At 34.1% G+C, this 22,263-nt stretch overlaps 2 protein-coding genes across 3 annotated transcripts; both read left to right on the top strand.

The window, feature by feature from the left end:
• The first annotated feature begins 415 nt into the window (after nucleotides 1-415).
• On the top strand, nucleotides 416-13,600 carry LOC115989684 ((6-4)DNA photolyase). 2 transcript variants are annotated; one of them, XM_031113494.1, is made up of 15 exons: nucleotides 424-936; nucleotides 1,802-1,873; nucleotides 1,980-2,060; nucleotides 2,196-2,375; nucleotides 2,445-2,516; nucleotides 3,880-3,966; nucleotides 4,121-4,219; nucleotides 4,302-4,385; nucleotides 5,400-5,486; nucleotides 5,637-5,708; nucleotides 5,798-5,911; nucleotides 6,476-6,563; nucleotides 6,652-6,777; nucleotides 7,713-7,724; nucleotides 13,171-13,600. In XM_031113494.1, the coding sequence occupies exons 1-15, from the start codon at nucleotides 628-630 to the stop codon at nucleotides 13,359-13,361; spliced, it is 1,674 nt and encodes a 557-aa protein (XP_030969354.1). In that variant the 5' UTR covers nucleotides 424-627; the 3' UTR covers nucleotides 13,362-13,600. The 2 variants fall into 2 exon arrangements, with proteins under 2 accessions (XP_030969353.1, XP_030969354.1); XM_031113493.1 differs by lacking the exons at nucleotides 7,713-7,724; nucleotides 13,171-13,600 and adding an exon at nucleotides 9,284-9,702 and having other exon boundaries at nucleotides 416-936; nucleotides 6,652-6,747.
• Nucleotides 13,601-15,682: 2,082 nt separating this feature from the next.
• LOC115988778 (acetylornithine aminotransferase, mitochondrial) lies at nucleotides 15,683-21,144 on the top strand. Its single transcript, XM_031112394.1, has 3 exons — nucleotides 15,683-16,061; nucleotides 17,814-18,248; nucleotides 20,372-21,144. The coding sequence occupies exons 1-3, from the start codon at nucleotides 15,831-15,833 to the stop codon at nucleotides 20,909-20,911; spliced, it is 1,206 nt and encodes a 401-aa protein (XP_030968254.1). The 5' UTR covers nucleotides 15,683-15,830; the 3' UTR covers nucleotides 20,912-21,144.
• Nucleotides 21,145-22,263: the final 1,119 nt, after the last annotated feature.

Consider the following 22,263-nt stretch of genomic DNA (forward strand, 5'->3'; position numbering starts at 1 on the left):
AAAATCTCAGAATTATACTGTTGAAAAAAATTGGCTGTTGGAACTTGGAAAGCCTAGGAAAGAAATTGACAGTTGGAAAGAAATGTGACCATTGGATGCTTGGAATCACGCCAAAATCTGAAAAAAAAATTGACAGTTGAAAGTAATAATAAAGAAAGTTTAAAAAAATAATATTTTAATAAAAATAAAAGTTTGGGACGTAGAAGTATTGTAAAATAGTATGATATAAATGATAAAATGGTTTTTAGAATTGTAAAATAGAGTACATTACAATTTTTCAATGCCAATGCCCTGATATGCTATGATTGGAGTGTGATTCTAGTAACGGCGTCGTTTTCTAGTCACCTCGCCACAAGAAGTACTGAAGAAAGGAGCCTAACGTCTCGCATTTTTAAACCAACTACGTGGCGCCTTATATACCACTTCCCTCCCAAGCTCCGACCATCTTTGATTCTCAAAAATAAATAAATAAAGGTTCCAACCATTTTTACCCTTTACCATCTCTCCGCAAGCAACAACCCAAATCCCCATTCCCCCGTTCATTTCCAAAACACACACCAAAAAAAACACCGTTTATAACATAATAAAGGCGTCGAAACACAAAAAACCGTTTCAAACCCAAATTCGATGGCATCCGGGTCGGGCTCGGGTTCTCTGATGTGGTTCCGGAAGGGCCTGAGGATACACGACAACCCGGCGCTCGAGCGCGCCGCCCAGTCCACCAAATTCCTGTACCCTGTATTCATAATCGACCCGCATTACATGGAGCCAGATCCCAACGCGTTCTCTCCCGGGTCGACACGGGCTGGGCTGAACCGGATCCGGTTCCTGCTCCAGAGCCTTGCGGATCTTGACTTGAATCTCAGGAAGCTCGGGTCCAGGTTGTTGGTGTTGAAGGGAGAGCCCAGCCAGGTTCTCTTTCGTTGCCTCAAGGAGGTAACTCTCTCTCTCTCTCTCGCGGCAGTTATATTATATATAAGTTACTTTCTTTGTTTGTGGTTAACGGCCATTATAACGGTCTTAACTGTAGCAATTAATTTTGCTTACATATATCAGTGTGTGGCAAAATTTTATTATTTAATAATAGTTATTTAAATTAGCACTGTTTTAAAACTATTTGGAAATTTCGCCTTTTTTCTACATATAATTCTAGTGTTGAAATGGTGTCTTTCAAATTCGCTTAAAATTCAATCAAGTTAGTTGAAGTCGTGTTTAGAAAAAAAATATTTTTTTATTCCATTAAAAAAAAAAAAAAGTTAGATCCTCAAATATGTTTAAAACAGTGTTAATTTAAATAATTATTATTAAAAAGATTATTTCATTTTGCAAATTTTTTCTCTCAAAATGTTCAATTAGACCGAAATTAATCTCAATCGCTAACATCATAATCCTTAAAAATAAATAAATTAATAAATTCTGCAAACATGTGCAGCTAAAATGCTAAATTCTCTTCTCGTTTAAATCAATAAAATTGGATCTTAAACTTTGATCAAAGCTTTGGAAATGCTAAATTTATCAAGAAAAATTAAAGAAAGAAAGAAAATAGATGGCAATGAGTGTTGAATTCTTTGGAACTTGGTGTTGGCATTTACATATGTTTCCAACCACACTTTATGGATCACAAGAAACTCAATCGTTATTCGTTAATGCGGGTCAAGAAATGAATATCTCATACATGTCAGGTTCTGACTTTTTTTTTTTTTTTTTTTTTCCCGAAAATAGGATTCAAACCATAGCAAGCTGGTTGAGACCTGATGAAAATTAGTTTGGTTCTCCTTATTTATGTTTCTTGTTATTGCAGTGGGATGTCAAGAAGCTTTGCTTTGAATATGACACAGAGCCATACTATCAAGCTTTAGATATTAAAGTTAAGGTATTTTTTTTTTTTTTTTACAAGTCAGGAAACATTAAAGTAGGCATCTTTTGATAACCAAGTTCCAATTTTTAGAGATAATCGTCAGTGATTGGTATATAAACAGGACCATGCATCTATTGCTGGAATTGAGGTTTTCTCTCCTGTGAGTCATACACTCTTCAATCCCGCTGATATTATACAAAAGGTGAGTTCAAACTTTGGATTTTCAATTTTCAATTGCATTTGAGCTTTGAAGTATTTATGCCTATGTTAGTTCCTTTAGTGAATCTCTCCCTTTGTATTAATTGCTTGTCACTTCAATGACTAATATTTGGAAAAGAACGGGGGAAGGCCACCTTTGAGCTATCAATCATTTGTGAAGCTTGCTGGGCAACCCTCATGGGCGTCATCCCCGCTTTCAGTCACAATTTCTTCACTTCCTCCTGTTGGGGATGTTGGAGGATGTGAGATTTCAGAAGTTCCTACAATCAAAGAACTTGGCTATGGAGACATTGAACAGGTTTGGAACAAATATAATTTTATAAAGTGGTTTTTCTTAGAATTCTTTGTAAGAAGAAGTTCCATGCAGGACGAGTTTTCTCCTTTCAGAGGTGGTGAATCTGAAGCCTTGAAGAGGTTGAAAGAATCAATTGACAACAAGGTGCTCATAGTCAATTTAGCTTTGTAATTGTACTTAATAACTAATAAACTACTACTTGTCTCAAAAGCTTAAATTGTTAGGAAATCGTAAATTTAATTATTTAACCATCATTCTACCCATCCACCTCACATGTGGACCCTGACTCCCCCTTAGTAGGTGAATCCCAACACGTAGGATAGAGTGAATTTAATTATTTAAGCATTATTAACAGCTACCCTAATGTTTGGGCCTAGCCTCTCTCTTAATAAGTGAAGTTCAATATGTGAGATTTTAAAATTTTTTAATGGAAGGTGGAGTGGAGACGATATTTGAACTTTGATATCATGATAAATTACCACTTTTTCATGCTTAAGCTTCTAGGAAATTGTAAATTTAATCATTTAACCGTTACTCTAATAATAACAAAGGAAAATGATTCTTGCTTTCCTACTAAGAATTTATTTATTTGTTAGGAATATCTAAACTAATATATCTCTTTTAAATGCTTGTGGTCCTTTATCCTCTTGCTTAATGTTCTGTTTATTTACTTTTGTACAAGATTTGATCTATAGATCATTGGTCACATGCATTGAGTCACTCTGCTGCTGTCTAAGTTGTGTCCGTTTCAGAAATAAAATCTGTGTACGTAACTATGTATACTGACATTGCAACTTTGCTTATTTAATATATTGAATTTATTTCTCTGAGGTTCCTAGACTTATCAATATATCATCTTGAATATGAAGAATTTTCAAGCTCCTAGTGGTGGAATGCAGTAAATAAGCTTTGGCATGTGATTAACTTTTTACTGATACAATAGATCTTGTTCCTCATAGAATTAATAGAAGAAATTTCACTCTAATATATCTAAAGCACGTCCACTTAACCAACCATTTACCTCATTTTACCTTGTTATTCTACTTTGATGATTTCATGAATTTAGGTGCTGTGAGATCCATAGTTGAATTTACGCCTACTTCAAGGCACTTTTCACTTTTGAATTTTTGGAAGCTAATTAAATTTTTTTGAAATGATATAAAGATTTTCATGAGGCAGATTGTCTGGTTGAATGTATCTTGAAGTTTGTTTACAAACAAACAACCTTGAATTTAGTTTGTGTGGGTCTGCTCTATTGTGTTTCACTTGTGTTATTACATTCTTATGGCTACCCAAATGAAAATAAAATTGGCAGTGTTATACTTCCCTATGTTGATTTAATTTGGATTATTTGAATCCATTGTTTGTTGCTGTTAAGAATGTGCAAACTGATTTCGTGGAATGCCTAATTTCTTACATGATCTGAATTGTAATCAACATTGTCCCCATTTTCTATTGAGTAGCATGCCCTGGTGCTATTTGTCACTCTTTCTTTCAATTATGTTAGGAGTGGGTGGCGGCCTTCGAGAAGCCTAAGGGTGACCCGTCTGCTTTTTTGAAACCAGCAACAACTACTCTATCACCTTACCTGAAAGTGGGTTTTGAACGGGAAGAGCTACATTTTTTAACATTTTCTATTGTTGTTGTTTAGACTTAATTTGCTGACCTTGAAAATTTTGAAGAAACATTATATTTACACTTGTGTTTCTTTTAATGCTCTCATCCCATTTTTTTTATCTCTTTGGCAGTTTGGATGTCTCTCTTCCAGGTACTTCTACCAATGTCTTCAAGATGTATATAGGAATGTTAAAAGACATACATCACCTCCGGTTTCTCTTGTCGGACAGGTCATCCCACTTCTAGCAGTTATAGTTTTTGGTATTCCTGATCCAAATTCAGAAAACTGATATTTACTGTTGTCCTGTGTAGTTGTTATGGCGAGACTTTTTCTACACTGTAGCTTTTGGCACTCCCAATTTTGATCAGATGACGGGTAACAGAATATGTAAGCAGGTAACTACAAATGATCAGTCATTACAAGTGTGCCTCAGATAAGTTCGATCTACTTTCTATTTCCTTTGTAGAATATCTTAGTTGCATTTACCTTCAATAGATTACATCCAGTAAACCAGTCCTGACACCCAAACAGAAAAGGTGAGAAAATACACCCCCCCCCCCCCCCCCCCCCCCCCCACAAAAAAAAAAATAAAACCCAAAAAAAGGACAAAGAAAATACTTATCTGCCATGGTGAACACTTTGTAATTGTAACATAGTAAATACATGCTCCCTTATTTATGTATCAAGATAGAAGGCATTATACGTGTAGTAGGATCAAATCATAAACCCTTGTTATGATTTTTCTTGTAATTGCATTTCCATTGTATGAAATTTGTTTCCAATATTGGAGGTGTTTGTTGCGTATGTCTGAGAGTACACTTGAATTACTGGATAAGCTATTTTCTAGTTCCGAATCTGTTTCCTAGGTAATGGGTTACACTTAGGGGAACATTGGAGAAGAATTCATATCTTATATAGAGATAACATCAACATGGCTTCCTTGTATATAAATCCATTCTACTCAGGTTTGGATTAATATATATTATAGTTACTTCCTCTTATAGATTTGAATCCAGCTTCTGTTGCATTACATCCATTGCTTATGAGCAAGTTGCAAGTCTAAGTCAGCCAGTTTCAGTCTGGCTTCAAAGAGAATCTGAGTCCATTACCTCTCTAAATAAAAAGAAAATGTATTATTACCTTTATTTAATAGATATAGATATAATTTTTTTCAAGAGTCTATAAATTTCTTACGTATATGTTGTCAACTTTCACTAAATGTTTTAGGGAGGCAATTCTTATTATGCCAGTAGAAGTGGTAACTTGAAGCTTGCTCATAGATCTAATATACTGGATGAGTAGCATGAGTCGATATTAGCTCAAGTTATTCGTAAGTTTGCTTGCAACTTTATATGCACACATGTGTGCGGGTATTTTTTTAGATTAATGTAGATGACATCTTGGTGCAGATACCTTGGAATGACAATAATGAATTGCTGGTGGCTTGGAGAGACGCTAAGACAGGGTACCCTTGGATTGATGCTGTCATGACTCAGGTTAAGTCTGTGGTATCTCTTTCTGCATAGAAATATTTATACCAATCTAGATGCTGCATTCCTGTCCAACTGAGCCATTCGCCTTCTTTTATTTTTATATCATCATATTTAGGTAGTATAGTTGAAATCCTTACATATTTGTTATTGTAGCTCCACAAGTGGGGTTGGATGCATCATCTAGCACGACATTCCGTTGCATGTTTTTTGACTCGTGGTGATCTGGTAACATGACTTTGATACTCCTAGCAAATTAGTTTTCCTGCATTTTTTCTTTTTGTAATTTTCCTGACATTAATTGATTTTGCCGGTAGTTTGTCCATTGGGAAAAAGGACGTGATGTTTTTGAAAGGCTTCTAATTGATTCAGATTGGGCAATCAACAATGGGAACTGGCTATGGCTTTCTTGTTCATCATTTTTTTACCAGGTATGAAGCATATATGTTTTCTGCCATCTGCAAGTTTTCATATTGGTGTCTCCTATTATCTGGAAGTGACTAGCATCTCAGCTTCAATCCATAAATAGAATCTTTATAATTATAACTAGATGAGTGCTTCATGTTTGCAGTGCAAGTCAACTGCAAAATGGACCTATTATTATGTGGCTATCAGGCTATCAATGCCAGAAAACATTATGATTGGTGTCAATAATTGGATCATCTTTTCTGGCTTTACATGGCTTCATGTGAATGTTTTTAAGTGAATTATAATAAGCAGTATAATTATATGGTTCAAAATTTATGTTTATTTCATTCATTGAACATTTTGAAGGCCAGTGTAGTTTATGACTTAATCTTGTATTTCATTAGTAGTGTGCATAACTAGCTTTCTTAGATCTCGTTTATGGATCAGGCTTGTATTTTATTACTGGTGTGCATAAGCAGGTTGCTTGGAGATATCCGAGTTCTTGAATTTAGTACTTTGAATTTTCGAATTTATAAGCAATTGAATTGAGTGACCCTGATCTGAAGGTTTTTTTACATGTTGACCAGTACAATCGTATCTACTCCCCGATCTCATTTGGGAAGAAGTATGACCCCAATGGTGACTATATCAAGCATTTTCTGCCCATACTGAAAGGTATGTTAAGGTTCCTCTCACTTCCATCCTTTGCTTTTGGCCAGTTGTATTCTCTCTTTAACTTTTCCAATCAAACATCAATGGCCAGATATGCCAAAGGAGTACATTTATGAGCCATGGACAGCTCCTCTAAGTGTTCAGACGAAAGCAAAGTGCATAATTGGAAAAGATTATCCAAAGCCAGGTCAGTTCTGTTACTGTGATTGTTTTAGTTGTTCACACTGCCTTTCAATTAGTGCTCACACAATAGGTCACATATGTTCTTCAATTCTGTAAAATGCAGTTTGTAAAATCCTGCCTTTTTCTCTTGATCTAATCAAAGTATGTGTTAGAATTTGAGATTTTTTATTTTGATGGTCTTCAGCCTTTGGGGGGATACAATTAAGAATTTCTCTTAGCAGATGGTATGGATAATTTCCTGAATATTTTGTCAGATCTGACTTGAGAGATTGGGCACTTTTCATTGGGTCGTTGGACTTTCCTATCAACCCCTAAAGATTATGGAACTTTGGGTTGGCTTGGAAAGGGTGTTTAACATAATGAAGATGATAGATTCCCCTGGAAATTGTTTGACTGGCTCAATTCTTGCTTCAATTCTCCTAGATTTGGGAGTTCGCATGGCTCAATTGCACTGTGAATCCTTAACTTTTCTTTATCTTGAGGAAACTTTTCTGCTTGTATGAGAAAATTCCTAGGGGCTCAACAATAAGGCATGATCCCAAGTGCACTTTGCAAAAATTAATGGACCAATTGTTGGCATATGACCAATTACTATTTGTACTGGTGGATAAGATGCAGTGATATCTATTTCATGTGCCTAGGGGCTCAACAATAAGGCATGATCCCAAGTGCACTTTGCAAAAATTAATGGACCTATTGTTGGCATATGACCAGTTACTATTTTTACTGGTGGATAAGATGCAGTGATATCTATTTCATGTGCTTTGCAAATTATTGGGAACTATAGAGGTTTGGAAGCAAACAACTCCGGTGTTTCTTTCTGGTTTGTCGTGGAGACTCAGAGATTTTAGAAAACTAAGTTATCGTGTTTGCTCTTGACTGAAATGGAAGCATTGCCTTGATCAAATAATCTCTTACATTCAGAGTTCAACCAGCAGAGATGCCTTCCATGTGAGAATTACTTAAAAGGGTTTCTCTTGTGCAAGTATATCTTTATGCATCCAAAGAGAGTTTGGAAAGAAGCTAAGAGGCTTTTGAAAAACCTTTTTTGGGGTTACTTAGATGAAATTAAGTGTTTAAGTGACTTGAATTGCAGTTTGTGAAAGGAGGAGGACAACTAGGTTTAAGAAGACACGGTGATTGAAATACAACTTTATAAGGCATATATAGGTTTTCCTATGATGAGTAGTCTGTTTTGTAGGCAATATTACTGTTCTGGTGAGGGAGCAAAGTTTGGGCCGTAGACATTCTTGCCTTGTGTTGGTCTTGGAGAAGATGGCCATATGTAACAAAGGTAGCAAGTATCACTTAAAATGGTTTGATAACTTGCCCCGCATGGGGATTTCTTGTTTGCTGTACAGGATGTGGTTTTTACATGACGTTGGCTTCTCTAAGATGACTAGGTGGTAGTAGTTATTAATGTGGTTAGGTGGGCCGCCAGTGGTAAGTTCTTAGAAGGTGCTGAGAACTCAAGAGTAACCATGCCTTTGAGATCATGTTTTTGTAACAAAGTGTAAGAGTGATCATCAATTGTTTCTCTAATATTATGTGAAAGGTCCTTGAAATTGTGCTATGGCCCCAAGTGTGGAGTTGGTAAACAGGTAACTTGACAAAGTTAGGTAGGATGGACTGCTTGGTTTTCCAGGAAATATTTATCTTTGATCCCCTTAGTCAGGAAGGTTGTTTTTGTTGCTTTCATGTATCCTAGAAAGGAATTGGCGATGTTTCCTAATGGCAGGTGGCAGCATGGAAGAGGTGGTATTTAGCATTCTATTTGATATCAGATTCTTATTTCCTGGAAGTGTCTTATTGATGAATCAGCATTTCATGGAAGTCTTTGTGAGTGTGGCATACTTTGTAAGGCTGTGGGTCAAAAAATATGGAATTGTGTTATGGTAGTTATAATTTTTTTTCTTTTTTGAACGTTTAAGAAATAAGAGAGTTTGCATAGTTCTTTTTTAAGCATCCTCATATGGAGTGTTTTGCCATTCTTGCTGTGGTAAGTTTTCTTTGGAATAAAATTACTTACAGTACTACTTTGTCGATCATTTTGTCTTCCTTAGTTGTTGGCATTCTTGCATCACTTGATATTGGTGCTTTTGAAAGATACAAAATAAGAAAACACAAAAGAGAGAGGGGTTGTCTATGTTTCCACTGTAGTTCATAGCTCTATTTTTAACCTTCCTTCAATAAGGACAATGGTCAGCAATCATACATACTAAATCCTTTAATAAGTGAGCTCCCCAACACCCACACCCCCCCCCCCCCCCAAAAAAAAAAAAAACATTTACTTTTTGTTTGTAGAGAAGCCTTAAATTTTCTCTAAATATGATTATTAAAATAATTTTTATTTAATCCTGATTAGTTCACTTTTTGCTTTTACAAATTACTTACCGGTAGCATCAAGGATAAGTCAAAGATAAAGAAGAGTTGAAGTGCAATGCATTAGCAACTTAAATTTAATATTCTCATTAACTCCACTAATTTTGTGGATTTACTAAATGCTTGCTTATTTTCTGTTTCTCATTTTTTTGGTTCAGTGGTTCCTCATGATTCTGCAAGCAAAGAAAGCAGAAGGAAGATGGCCGAAGCATATTCATTGAACCAAAAATTGAATGGTAAAGTGAGTGAAGAAGATCTGAAAAAATTAAGGAGGAAATTGGAGGAAGATTCAGAAGATACAAAACAGGAAGTTAAAACTAAAAGGATGAGACAAAAGTTGATTTGCTAAGTGCAAAATTTCTTCTGATTTTGTTGTCTAGTGCCTATGTTGTATTTTAACAATCAAAGGGATGGGATGGCTGACAACCATCTATTTCTTAACTTAAACAAGGGACATACTAATTTAGGCATGATTGTTCTGTTGAAAAAATGGTAGAGCTTGTTCTCACTCGTTTTTTATTTTAGATGTTCTTCATAAGAACTGGCTTTGTAAATATTTATTGACTGCCTTCCTCTATTACTTTTTTTTTTCTTCTTTTCTTTTCTTTTTAAGCAAGAGTTAGAAAGTTTATTCATAAACTCTTACACTCCAAAGGAATTAATTAAGTTGCAAACTTGCAATTAAGGCACATTGTAAATTTTTTTTTTTTACAAAACAAGATATAAATTCTACTTTAATTTAATCTAAGTATATATGTGTGTGAAGTTTTCTTCTGGAGATTTGAAATCCGGCCCTTACCCCCCACAGCCCAGAAGCACTTATACTTGTAGAGTGACTATCGTACCAAGAGTGTGCGGTGATAGGCTCATCGTAATTACTTCTAAATTCATTTATGATTAATTTTGTACTAAACATTGCAATAATTTCTCTTTTGAATTACAAAATCAAAGAGTATGTTATAATATCATATTTCATTATGTTGGGAAACCTAGTTTTGATAATATTTATAATTGAAAATGTTCACTTCATGGCTATTATAAATATTTTAAAAATAAATAAGTATAAGAAAATAAATTGGAATGCTATTGATCTTCCAGTCGCCATTAGCATGATTAAAATATTCTTTAAACATCCAGATGTATGGACCAAGTGGCTTCTTTAATTTTTAGGTTTTTGGGAGATTGGTTTTCAATTTAGAAAATGTTAAAACTAAGACAAATTTTATTACAAAAATTTTACAAATTGATATGACAATGGATGTAAATAGTAGATTTTAATAATATAATATATAAATATTTTAATTTTCTTTTTTATAATTAATCACGCATCAGTTTATAAGACCTTTTACAGCAAAATTTGTAATATTTTTAACATCACCTTTCAATTTAAATTTTAAGGGTCCAAATATGATATATTAAAAAAATTCATATACTATAATATATTATTATATATTAAAAAATTCAAAATGCCAGGGGGCCATGGCTCCTGGCCCATACGTGGTTCCATCTACGAAGGAGAGAAGAGATATTACTTATATTGTGTTTGAGAGTCAAAATACAAAAACCAAATAGAATCCCATTTTACCATCTAATCGAAAACATGATGAACAGACAATCGTAATGATAATTCAAGAATATGATCTAAAATTAGTACTTTAGATATTGTATTAAAGTGGTGTATTGAGGTTTTTTTTTTTTTTAATACACACATTCAAACCAACACGTAATTGAGTTCGGAGACTCTCAACATCAAGGATTGATGAGTTGCATATAAAGAAACAAACAAAAGCAACAGACTAAAAGCTTTTGTTCCAAACCTACACAGAATTAATCATGGTCAAGCAAATTTCTTTTTTATCCTTCAAATTTTAGTATCCGATATAGTTTGGCAACAAACTTAGTAACAGCCAAAAGTTACAACTTTGGTTAATATCTTTTTTATTGTTAGTGAATTTTGATTAATCAATTATTATATTACATGTTTTTTTAATAATTTTTATATACTTGTAAAAAATTTTAAAAGATCAAATATCAAAAACTATGTTATTAATCAAATGTTTAAATTCAAGTTATTATAATATAAAATAATTTGTAAAAAATAAATTTATGGATCAAATAATAAAAAACTTTAATTCACATAAAATTTAACTTGTGTGTTAAAAAAATTTAAAATTTTATAATTAGATTATTAAAATACGTAGTTATATTATTTTTGTGTGAACAAATTTATAGTCAAACTTGGTACAGGTACTATCTGTACTGGTGGATAAGATGCAGTGATATCTATTTCATGTGCTTTGCAAATTATTGGGAACTATAGAGGTTTGGAAGCAAACAACTCCGGTGTTTCTTTCTGGTTTGTCGTGGAGACTCAGAGATTTTAGAAAACTAAGTTATCGTGTTTGCTCTTGACTGAAATGGAAGCATTACCTTGATCAAATAATCTCTTACATTCAGAGTTCAACCAGCAGAGATGCCTTTCATGTGAGAATTGCTTAAAGGGTTTCTCTTGTGCAAGTATATCTTTATGCATCCAAAGAGAGTTTGGAAAGAAGCTAAGTGGCTTTCGAAAAACCTTTTTTGGGGTTACTTAGATGAAATTAAGTGTTTAAGTGACTTGAATTGCAGTTTGTGAAAGGAGGAGGACAGCTAGGTTTAAGAAGACACGGTGATTGAAATACAACTTTATAAGGCATATATAGGTTTTCCTATGATGAGTAGTCTGTTTTGTAGGTAATATTACTGTTCTGGTGAGGGAGCAAACTTTGGGCCATAGACATTCTTGCCTTGTGTTGGTCTTGGAGAAGATGGCCATAAGTAACAAAGGTAGCATGTATCACTTAAAATGGTTTGATAACTTGCCCCGCATGGGGATTTCTTGTTTGCTGTACAGGATGTGGTTTTTACATGACGTTGGCTTCTCTAAGATGACTAGGTGGTAGTAGTTATTAATGTGGTTAGGTGGGCTGCCAGTGGTGAGTTCTTAGGAGGTGCTGAGAACTCAAGAGTAACCATGCCTTTGAGATCATGTTTTTGTAACAAAGTGTAAGAGTGATCATCAATTGTTTCTCTAATATTATGTGAAAGGTCCTTGAAATTGTGCTATGGCCCCAAGTGTGGAGTTGGTAAACAGGTTACTTGACAAAGTTAGGTAGGATGGACTGCTTGGTTTTCCAGGAAATATTTATCTTTGATCCCCTCAGTCAGGAAGGTTGTTTTTGCTGCTTTCATGTATCCTAGAGAGAAAGGAATTGGCGATGTTTCCTAATGGCAGGTGGCAGCATGGAAGAGGTGGTATTTAGCATTCTATTTGATATCAGATTCTTATTTCCTAGAAGTGTCTTATTGATGAATCAGCATTTCATGGAAGTCTTTGTGAGTGTGGCATACTTTGTAAGGCTGTGGGTCAAAAAATCTGGAATTGTGTTATGGTAGTTATAATTTTTTTTCTTTTTTTAACGTTTAAGAAATAAGAGAGCTTGCGTGGTTCTTTTTTAAGCATCCTCATATGGAGTGTTTTGCCATTCTTGTTGTGGTAAGTTTTCTTTGGAATAAAATTACTTACAGTACTACTTTGTTGATCATTTTGTCTTCCTTAGTTGTTGGCATTCTTGCATCACTTGATTTTGGTGCTTTTGAAAGATACAAAATAAGAAAACACAAAAGAGAGAGGGGTTGTCTATGTTTCCACTGTAGTTCATAGCTCTATTTTTAACCTTCCTTCAACAAGGACAATGGTCAGCAATCATACATACTAAATCCTTTAATAAGTGAGCTCCCCAACAACCCCCCCCCCCCCCTAAAAAAAAAAAAAAAGACGTACTTTTTGTTTGTAGAGAAGCCTTAAATTTTCTCTAAATATGATTATTAAAATAATTTTTATTTAATCCTGATTAGTTCGGTTGCATCAGGGATAAGTCAAAGATAAAGAAGAGTTGAAGTGCAAGCATTAGCAACTTAAATTTAATATTCTCATTTAACTCCACTAATTTTGTGGATTTACTATATGCTTGCTTATTTTCTGTTTCTCATTTTTTTGGTTTAGTGGTTCCTCATGATTCTGCAAGCAAAGAATGCAGAAGGAAGATGGCCGAAGCATATTCATTGAACCAAAAATTGAATGGTAAAGTGAGTGAAGAAGATCTGAAAAAATTAAGGAGAAAATTGGAGGAAGATTCAGAAGATACAAAACAGGAAGTTAAAACTAAAAGGATGAGACAAAAATTGATTTGCTAAGTGCAAAATTTCTTCTGATTTTGTTGTCTAGTGCCTATGTTGTATTTTAACAATCAAAGGGATGGGATGGCTGACAACCATCTATTTCTTAACTTAAACAAGGGACATACTAATTTAGGCATGATTGTTCTGTTGATAAAATGGTAGAGCTTGTTCTCACTCGTTTTTTATTTTAGATGTTCTTCATAAGAACTGGCTTTGTAAATATTTATTGACTGCCTTCCTCTATTACTTTTTTTTTTCTTCTTTTCTTTTCTTTTTAAGCAAAAATTAGAAAGTTTATTCATAAACTCTTACACTCCAAAGGAATTAATTAAGTTGCAAACTTGCAATTAAGGCTCATCGTAAATTTTTTTTTTTATAAAAAAACAAGATATAAATTCTACTCTAACCTAATCTAAGTGTATATATGTGTAAAGTTTTCTCCTGAAGATTTGAAACCCGTCCCTTATCCCCCACAATCTAGAAGCACTTATACTTGTGGAGTGACTATTATACCAAGAGTGTGCAATGGTAGGCTCATCGTAATTACTTCTAAATTCATTTATGATTAATTTTGTACTAAACATTGCAATAATTTCTCTTTTGAATTACAAAATCAAAGAGTATGTTATAATATCATATTTCATTATGTTGGGAAACATAGTTTTGATAATATTTATAATTGAAAATGTTCACTTCATGGCTATTATAAATATTTAAAAATAAATAAGTATAAGAAAATAAATTGGAATGCTATTGATCTTCTAGTCGCCATTAGCATGATTAAAATATTCTTTAAACATCCAGATGTATGGACCAAGTGGCCTCTTTAATTTTTAGGTTTTTGGGAGACTGGTTTTCAATTTAGAAAATGTTAAAACTAAGACAAATTTTATTACAAAAAAGTTTACAAATTGATATGACAATGGATGTAAATAGTGGATTTTAATAATATAATATATAAATATTTTAATTTTCTTTTTTATTATTAATCACGCATCAGTTTATAAGACCTTTTACAGCAAAATTTGTAATATTTTTAACATCACCTTTCAATTTAAATTTTAAGGGTCCAAATATGATATATTAAAAAAATTCATATACTATAATATATTATTATATATTAAAAAATTCAAAATGCCCCCTGGCCCATATGTGGTTCCATCTACGAAGGAGAAAAGTGGCCCCTGGCCCATACGTGGTTCCATCTACGAAGGAGAGAAGAGATATTCCTTATATTGTGTTTGAGAGTCAAAATACAAAAACCAAATAGAATCCCATTTTACCATCTAATCGAAAACATGATGAACAGACAATCCTAATGATAATTCAAGAATATGATCTAAAATTAGTACTTTAGATATTGTATTAAAGTGGTGTATTGAGGTTTTTTTTTTTTTTTTTTTTTATAATACACACATTCAAACCAACACGCCAACTCTAAGGCAGTTAGAGTCGTGGAGCTGGTTATAAACAAACGGACAATTGAGTTTGGAGATTGTCAACATCTAGGATTGATGAGTTGCATTCAAAGAGACGAACAAAAGCAACAGACTAGAAGCTTTTGTTCCAAACCTACACAGATATTAATCATGCTCAAGCAAATTTCTTTTTTATCCTTCAAATTTTAGTATCGGATATAGATTCGCAACAAACTTAGTAACAGCCAAAAGTTACAACTTTAATTAATATTTTTTTTATTGTTAGTGAATTTTGATTAATCAACTATTGTATTACATGTTTTTTTAATAATTTTTATATATTTGTAAAAAATTTTAAAAGATTAAATATCAAAAACTATGTTATTAATCAAATATTTAAATTCAAGTTATTATAATATAAAATAATTTAAGAAAAATAAATTTGTGGATCAAATAATAAAAAAACATCTAATTCGCATAAAATTTAACTGGTGTGTTAAAAAAATTTAAAATTTTATAATTAGATTATTAAAATACGTAGTTATATTATTTTGGTGTGAACAAATTTATAGTCAAACTTGGTACAGGTACAAGCTCATCAGTTATCTTGCCTAACTTTTCCGGGACCCAAACATTCAAAACTGAAAAAGTCCTTTAAATCCAGAAATGTTTCACCTTCACACCCAAATCGAATCCATTCCATTTGTAAATTATTGCAGTATTGTAAATTATTGCAGTATAGTATTTCTTTTTCCAAAAACGCGAAATAATTAAGCGATTCCATTCCTCTATAATTAACATCATTTCATTTTCACCACAAAATCGCAAATATGTAAACCCTAACCTTTAAAACAAACCATAAATTTAAAACACATACAAACACACACAAAAAATAATATATATATATATAAAAAAAAAATGAATTCTCCCTCATTGTCTGAACCATCCGATTACTCCGGCGAGAAATCTGTGCCGTCCATCAGGTAAACACGTTGGAGTGACAGCGTGCGCAAACGTGGGAGAGCACGCGCCGAGTTCGTTGAAGGTAGGAGTGAGCAAGGAGGTGATGGAGGCGGAAGGGAGGGTTATGGTGGGGACGTATGCCAGGGCTCCGGTGGTGCTCTCCAGTGGCACAGGTTGTAAATTGTATGATCCCGAGGGGCGAGAGTACCTGGACTTGTCGTCTGGAATTGCCGTTAACGCGCTTGGACATGGTGATCCCGATTGGCTGCGGGCGGTTACTCAGCAGGCTAATACGCTCACCCACGTCAGCAATGTTTACTATTCCATCCCTCAGGTAACCTCTTTTCCTTTTTTTTTTTTTTTTTTCTACATGTGTTAAATGACTGTCGTGCCCTTGAACTTCTTGCTGTGGCCTCTGTCGCTGGAACAATTTGAAAAACTCTATAAACTCCTTGTGAGCATAAATTTTGAAAATTTAACCGTTGGATTGTATATTTTTATTATAATATCTTTCATGTTTGCAAAATTTCAAGAATATTTGAGATCAATTGTTACGTCATTAAACAAATGTCAAATTTTCAAATTTTTGTAATCTAAAATTATGTATAAAAAATATATTTATTGATCAAATAGTATATAATATCTGATTTTAATAAAATTTGATATGTATGTTTATAATATAAAGAACATGAAATTCAATAATTAGATTTTCAAAATTCATTAAAAAAAAAAAGTTATATAATAAGTTACTTTATTCCCTCTACTGCTGTGGCTTTCACGATAAGTTAATAAAGAAATTCATTACTAATTATCCCAAAAAAAAATTTATTAAATAAGTTGTGAAAAAAAAAAGTTGTATCATAGACTTATTCAAACAATGTAATTCCTAATAATAATTAACTAAAAAAAAGATATGTAATTGATATTAGCCACTGCACTCGTGTTTAATCTATTTTGCTTTATTTTTAAAATTTTATGGTGTACAGCTTTTTTTCATTTCAAAATTTTATGGAGTATTATAATGTGAAAGAGTTTTAAAAGTTTAGATAATTACTATTATGGTAAAAAGATAAAATGTGCCAATGAACTCTAGCTCAATGGAGTAAGTAAATATCAAAGTCTTATCCCAATTATATATACAGATGAACAGTAAACTATATTATATAGAGTTTATTTATGTACACAGTTTCTCCAAAAAGAAGTTTCAAGTAACACTTTTTATTCATGGATAAGGACTTATCAAATATAGAAATATGAGGCTCTCTTTGTTTCGAAATACAATGTCTTCTTTTCAGAAACATTTAAAATGGATTTGTCTTCCATTTTTTTGGCTGCAAGCTGAAAATTAACTTTTTAGGATTTAGTTGCAACCAAAATTTTCGATGACAGAGATGGTTGGGGGGATGAAGGTTGTGTTGGTGGCAACAGTGACAAATGACTGGTGATGGCAGCGAGAGAGGGCTAATGGAAGCTAGTGGTGACAGTGATCAATGACCAATGACGGACAATTGGTCACCAATGATCAGAAATGGGGTGGGCGGTGGTGGCCAGGCAGAGGATGGGCGAGTGGCAGTCAGTGACTGGAAGCTGGTAGTCGTTAGCAATGTGGGGTTGGTGGGGGGGGGGGGGGGGGGGAAGATGGTAGTTACTGTTTAAAGGAGTTGAAAATGCTTCAATGTTTTCCGTCATATTAATATTTTGGTTTACCACAAGAATAGTTTTCTATTGATTAATTAACATTTTCAATCGCACCAAACACCGAAAAACTGGGCCAAATTGTAACTATTACCAGTGAAAAGTCTCACTTTTCAATCGCAAGTGGTACTTATTAACAGGTTAGAATCATGTTGTGAAGTTTTTAAGTTTTGCCTACTGACCAATGAAGCCAAAAAGACCCCAAATGAATTATCATTAAAAAAATGGGAAATGAAACGTGAATATGAGCAGAAAGAGATCCTAATGTTGTTCATTGCAAATAGAACATCTGCCAATCACAAAAATTGGCCTATTGTGATTGTATTTGCATTAGCTGCTTAAGTACTTTAACAAAATTTGCTCACCATAAAGCAATGTCTTGTTGCTGTAGGTGGAGCTTGCAAAACGCCTTGTGGCTTGTTCTTTCGCTGATCGTGTCTTTTTCTCGAACTCTGGGACAGAAGCTAACGAAGCTGCTATCAAATTTGCAAGAAAGTTTCAAAGATTTTCACATCCTGATGAGAAAAAGCTAGCAACACAGTTCATTTCTTTTACTAACAGCTTCCATGGGAGAACTATGGGGGCCGTTGCTTTGACAAGCAAAGAGCATTACCGGTCACCCTTTGAGCCCGTCATGCCTGGAGTCACATTCTTGGAGTATGGTAATATACAAGCTGCAACGGAACTGATTCAGTGTGGAAATACTGCTGCTGTATTTGTAGAACCTATCCAGGGTGAAGGTGGCATATATAGTGCAACAAAGGAATTTTTATATTCCTTGCGTAGAGCTTGTGATGATTTTGGTTCTCTCCTGGTTTTTGACGAGGTAAGCAGCTGTTCATTTTGGAAAGATACTCTATTATAGATGCTAGTTTATGTGGTCCAAATCTATAGGCCAGATTTTATTATGAGGATGATATTATGCACGTAGGAACTGCACTTCCAGGACTCATACCTCCTCCTGTCCAACCCACACTACCACCGGCTTAAACCATAATATATTTTTCCAATTCACAAAATGTGATTTATATAACAAGTTGCTGTCATTACATGGAATTTTGAGTCAAGGAGAAAGGTAACACATTGGACTTCAATTAAGATTGTCTACAAAAGTAAGTGCTGCACTAACCCAGCACTAGCACAGGGGTGTTCTGCTTTAGTGGATAAGAATTTAGGCTTTTCATGTTGGTTCCTAAATAGCCCAAAATGACTATTTCAACAGTAAATAGTAGCTTCAGTGGTTCACTTCTGTTTGGTTCTCTCCTCAAACCGTCTTTAAATGTGCTGTTGAATTGCTTCATCTACTTGTTTTTTCTTTTTTTCTTTTTTCTCCAAAATTTGAGAAGTATCCATGTTAACACATTTGATATTACTATGCCATAAGATGCTCTAAAATGTCTCGCATGCCTATTTTTGGACTGCAGATCATAGGTGTTGAGAGGGAGAGAAGATAAAACTTTTACTTTAGTAATTTGTTTCTTTGTCACATCTAGTTTATAATTGAGGGGTACATATATGCTTAGCCTAGGTTCTTGAATAAAGAATTATCATAAAAGTAGTTTTGGCCTCTTGTCCTAAGATTTGGAGGTTTGATGAATCCAACACCTAAACATACACTTGCACACAAGACTCATACAAAGAGCCATGTCCTTGTAATCATAAGAGAATGATTTTTACATGCTTTAAAAGACACTGGGTTTATCAAGTTTGCATTAGTGTGCAAGTCTGTTTTAATTGAAATTGTTTTCCTTTTTGAGAAATGGCCAAATCTTTGTAAGAAAAATGAGTGCTTTTTATTTTGGTAACTTTTTAAAGCTTACTTACCACAACAGTACTTCATAAATCTTGTTTCTGCCCGTTCTATTAAAGCTGAATTGTGTAAAAGGAGATAAAGAAAGCTGCAATGAGGCTACATTGTTAAGATTATTTTTTATATCAAAGTGAGAGTTGATCAGATAGTGGATAATTTTGATGTTGACTTATTATTTAAAGTTTTAAACCAATGACCCCATAGATATGTTTTACGTACTTGTTCTTTTCTTCTTTTCTTTTTTCCTTTTTTTTTTTTTTTTTTGGTTATAAAGTATTTCCATATGAGCATTAGAAAAGCTAGAGAGCAATTCATCTGCTAGTTAAGGTGATCTCATTTTCTATTTTACATGGAGTCTAGGAACCTAGGGATGGCACAAATCTTGGTTATAAACTAAGTCAAAGTCTGGGTCCCATATTTTTTAATTCACTTCCAAAGTTTGATCTTGATTATAGCTTGTGCCTTTGGATATTATTACTTTGTTTAAATCTTGGCTACTATAATAGGAAGGCTTCCCCCAAAATCAAAGAGACGATGGGAAACAATTTTCTAGTAGGATTAATGCTTCTCTATCATTCTTATCTTTCTAGTAGGATTTAATGCTTCTCTATCATTCCGTAGAAAGAGAATTGAGACAATATTCATGAAAGTAGATGTGAAGAGAGAACACATTTAAAAATTTTAAATTAAAGGATGAATGAGTTGTTTTGGTAAACAGTTCTTCACTGTCTACAAATGTTATCTTAGTTATTGGGACAAATTCAGGTCATCACTTATCATCAATGAAGTTGCTTTCTGCTAATGTACAAATAAATTGAACATTGGCAAATAACAGTCTCTGTGTATAGGGCTAAAAACCTAATAATTGGATGAAACAGATTCTTATGCAAGTCTGGGAGTGGGGGTAGGGACGATTAGCCTTCTTTTTTCAGTGTATTTTATAATTTTATACATCATGTCTTACCAAAAAAAAAAAATGCATTGTAGGGAGATGCAGTTCTTTGATAGATCTTGCTCTGACCACGATTTTATTCCTTCTTTTTTGTTTTTGTTTTTTTTCTTTTTTCTTTTTTGGTTTCTTGTTGTCTAGGCACCTATTCCACAATTCAACTTATTGTCAAAAAATGTTTATTTTGTAGGTTCAATGTGGCTTGGGCCGTACTGGCTATCTTTGGGCACATGAAGCATATGGTGTAGTCCCAGATATAATGACACTTGCCAAGCCTCTTGCTGGAGGTCTTCCAATAGGAGCTGTGCTAGTGACTGAAAGAGTTGCCACTGCCATAAGTTTTGGAGATCATGGAAGCACTTTTGCTGGTGGCCCACTTGTCTGTAATGCTGCCCTTGCTGTTTTGGACAAAATCTCAAGACCTGGTTTTTTGGCCAGTGTCTCAAAGAAAGGTCTGTACTTTAAAGAACAGCTGATTAAAAAGCTAGGAGGTAACTCTCATGTGAGAGAAGTAAGAGGTATCGGGCTTATCATCGGGGTAGAACTGGATGTATCTGCTTCACCACTTGTCAATGCTTGTCGAAATTCTGGTCTTTTAATATTAACTGCAGGGAAAGGAAATGTTCTTAGGCTTGTGCCACCATTGATTATTACAGAGCAGGAATTGGAGCATGCAGCTGAGATTCTGTTTAAATGTTTGCCGGCACTTGACAAGGGTAACTTAGACTAGAGAAGTTTAATTTCATGCGTCAAGTGAGATTTGTAATGGGTTCATATTGATAATATAATGTGTTTGTGGTTGTTATCAGTATGGTTTAAATTTTGTTACAGTTGTATTGAAGCAAAGCTATCCGATGATATCAAGATATCCAAATCAAACACAATAAAAGATAGGATTAGATCAATTCAGAGTTAGCAAAATAACACTGAATGTATTCTGCTCTATTCAAATCTCTTATCTATTGTATTCTTGTACATGATTTATAACACTGAGTCTATTTAGTGAAAGCAAACCACAAGTTTTAGGTGTGGAGCACAAAATTATTCAATTTATACTTCGTTCTTTTATGGTACCAATTACCAAATCAATTCTTGACTGACGTCATGGACTTCATCTTCTTCCTCCAGCTCCTCCACAAATCTACTAATGTTAATTCTTCCACTGTCACTATTCTTTCTCTTCCCATGCAAACATTACCCAACCATCCAATTCGTTTTGTTATCACCAAGGATAATTATCTCCGTTGAAAATATCAAGTTGTTAGTTGTTACCCATCTCAATGCTCAAAATTTCCTTGGCTATGTCAAGGGAACCAAACTATTCCTCCCTCCACTATTCGTAATACAGCAACTTGCCAATATTCCAAACACTGCATATGCTACTTGTTGATGCTCATTTTGGAAGCCCAGTAGTAGGAAGAAGCCCAACAATATAGGCAGAGAAGAGTTAGTGAATTGATAGAAGAATCATTAAGACCGAATGACAGGAATAATGGATCATAGGCCCATAAAGTAAATAAATGGGCCTTGAGGAAAGCAAATGGGCCTAAAAGAGCCCAGAGAGAGAAGTAGTAAACCCCTGAGCATTATGTGATGTAAAAAAGTAAGAATGGATCACAGCAAGCCCAAAGTAATGAAATAAGAAAGTAAGGGGTTAATGGAAAGCCCATGAGTCCCAAGGATGAAGGATAAGGTAATTAGGCTGAGACAACCCAAAAGAGTTAGTAAAAGCCCATGAGAATGCAGAATTAGCAAATGGGCCAAGGATGCCCAAGGAAAACAAATGAGCCAAGGATGCCCAAAGAGGAAAGAAATGAGACAAAGGAGCCCACAAACAATGTAATGGGTCAAGAAAGCCCAAAGTAGCATGAGTATGAATCCAATAACCATACTGGGTCATTATAGCCAACTGAGAGGGGAATACGCAACAGGCCTAAAAGAGGCCCAGCAAGCTGGAGTCAAATAACACCACAGTAGAAATAGCAGAGTAGCATGGCAAGAATGGTAGCAAAACTACGAAAGGAGCAAAAGAGTAAGCTGAAGAAAGAAAAGCCCACAATCAAACAAAGCCCAGCCCTTGAG

The sequence above is a fragment of the Quercus lobata genome, chromosome 5, assembly GCF_001633185.2.
Source record: "Quercus lobata isolate SW786 chromosome 5, ValleyOak3.0 Primary Assembly, whole genome shotgun sequence".
In the NCBI taxonomy this organism is placed as follows: domain Eukaryota; kingdom Viridiplantae; phylum Streptophyta; class Magnoliopsida; order Fagales; family Fagaceae; genus Quercus; species Quercus lobata.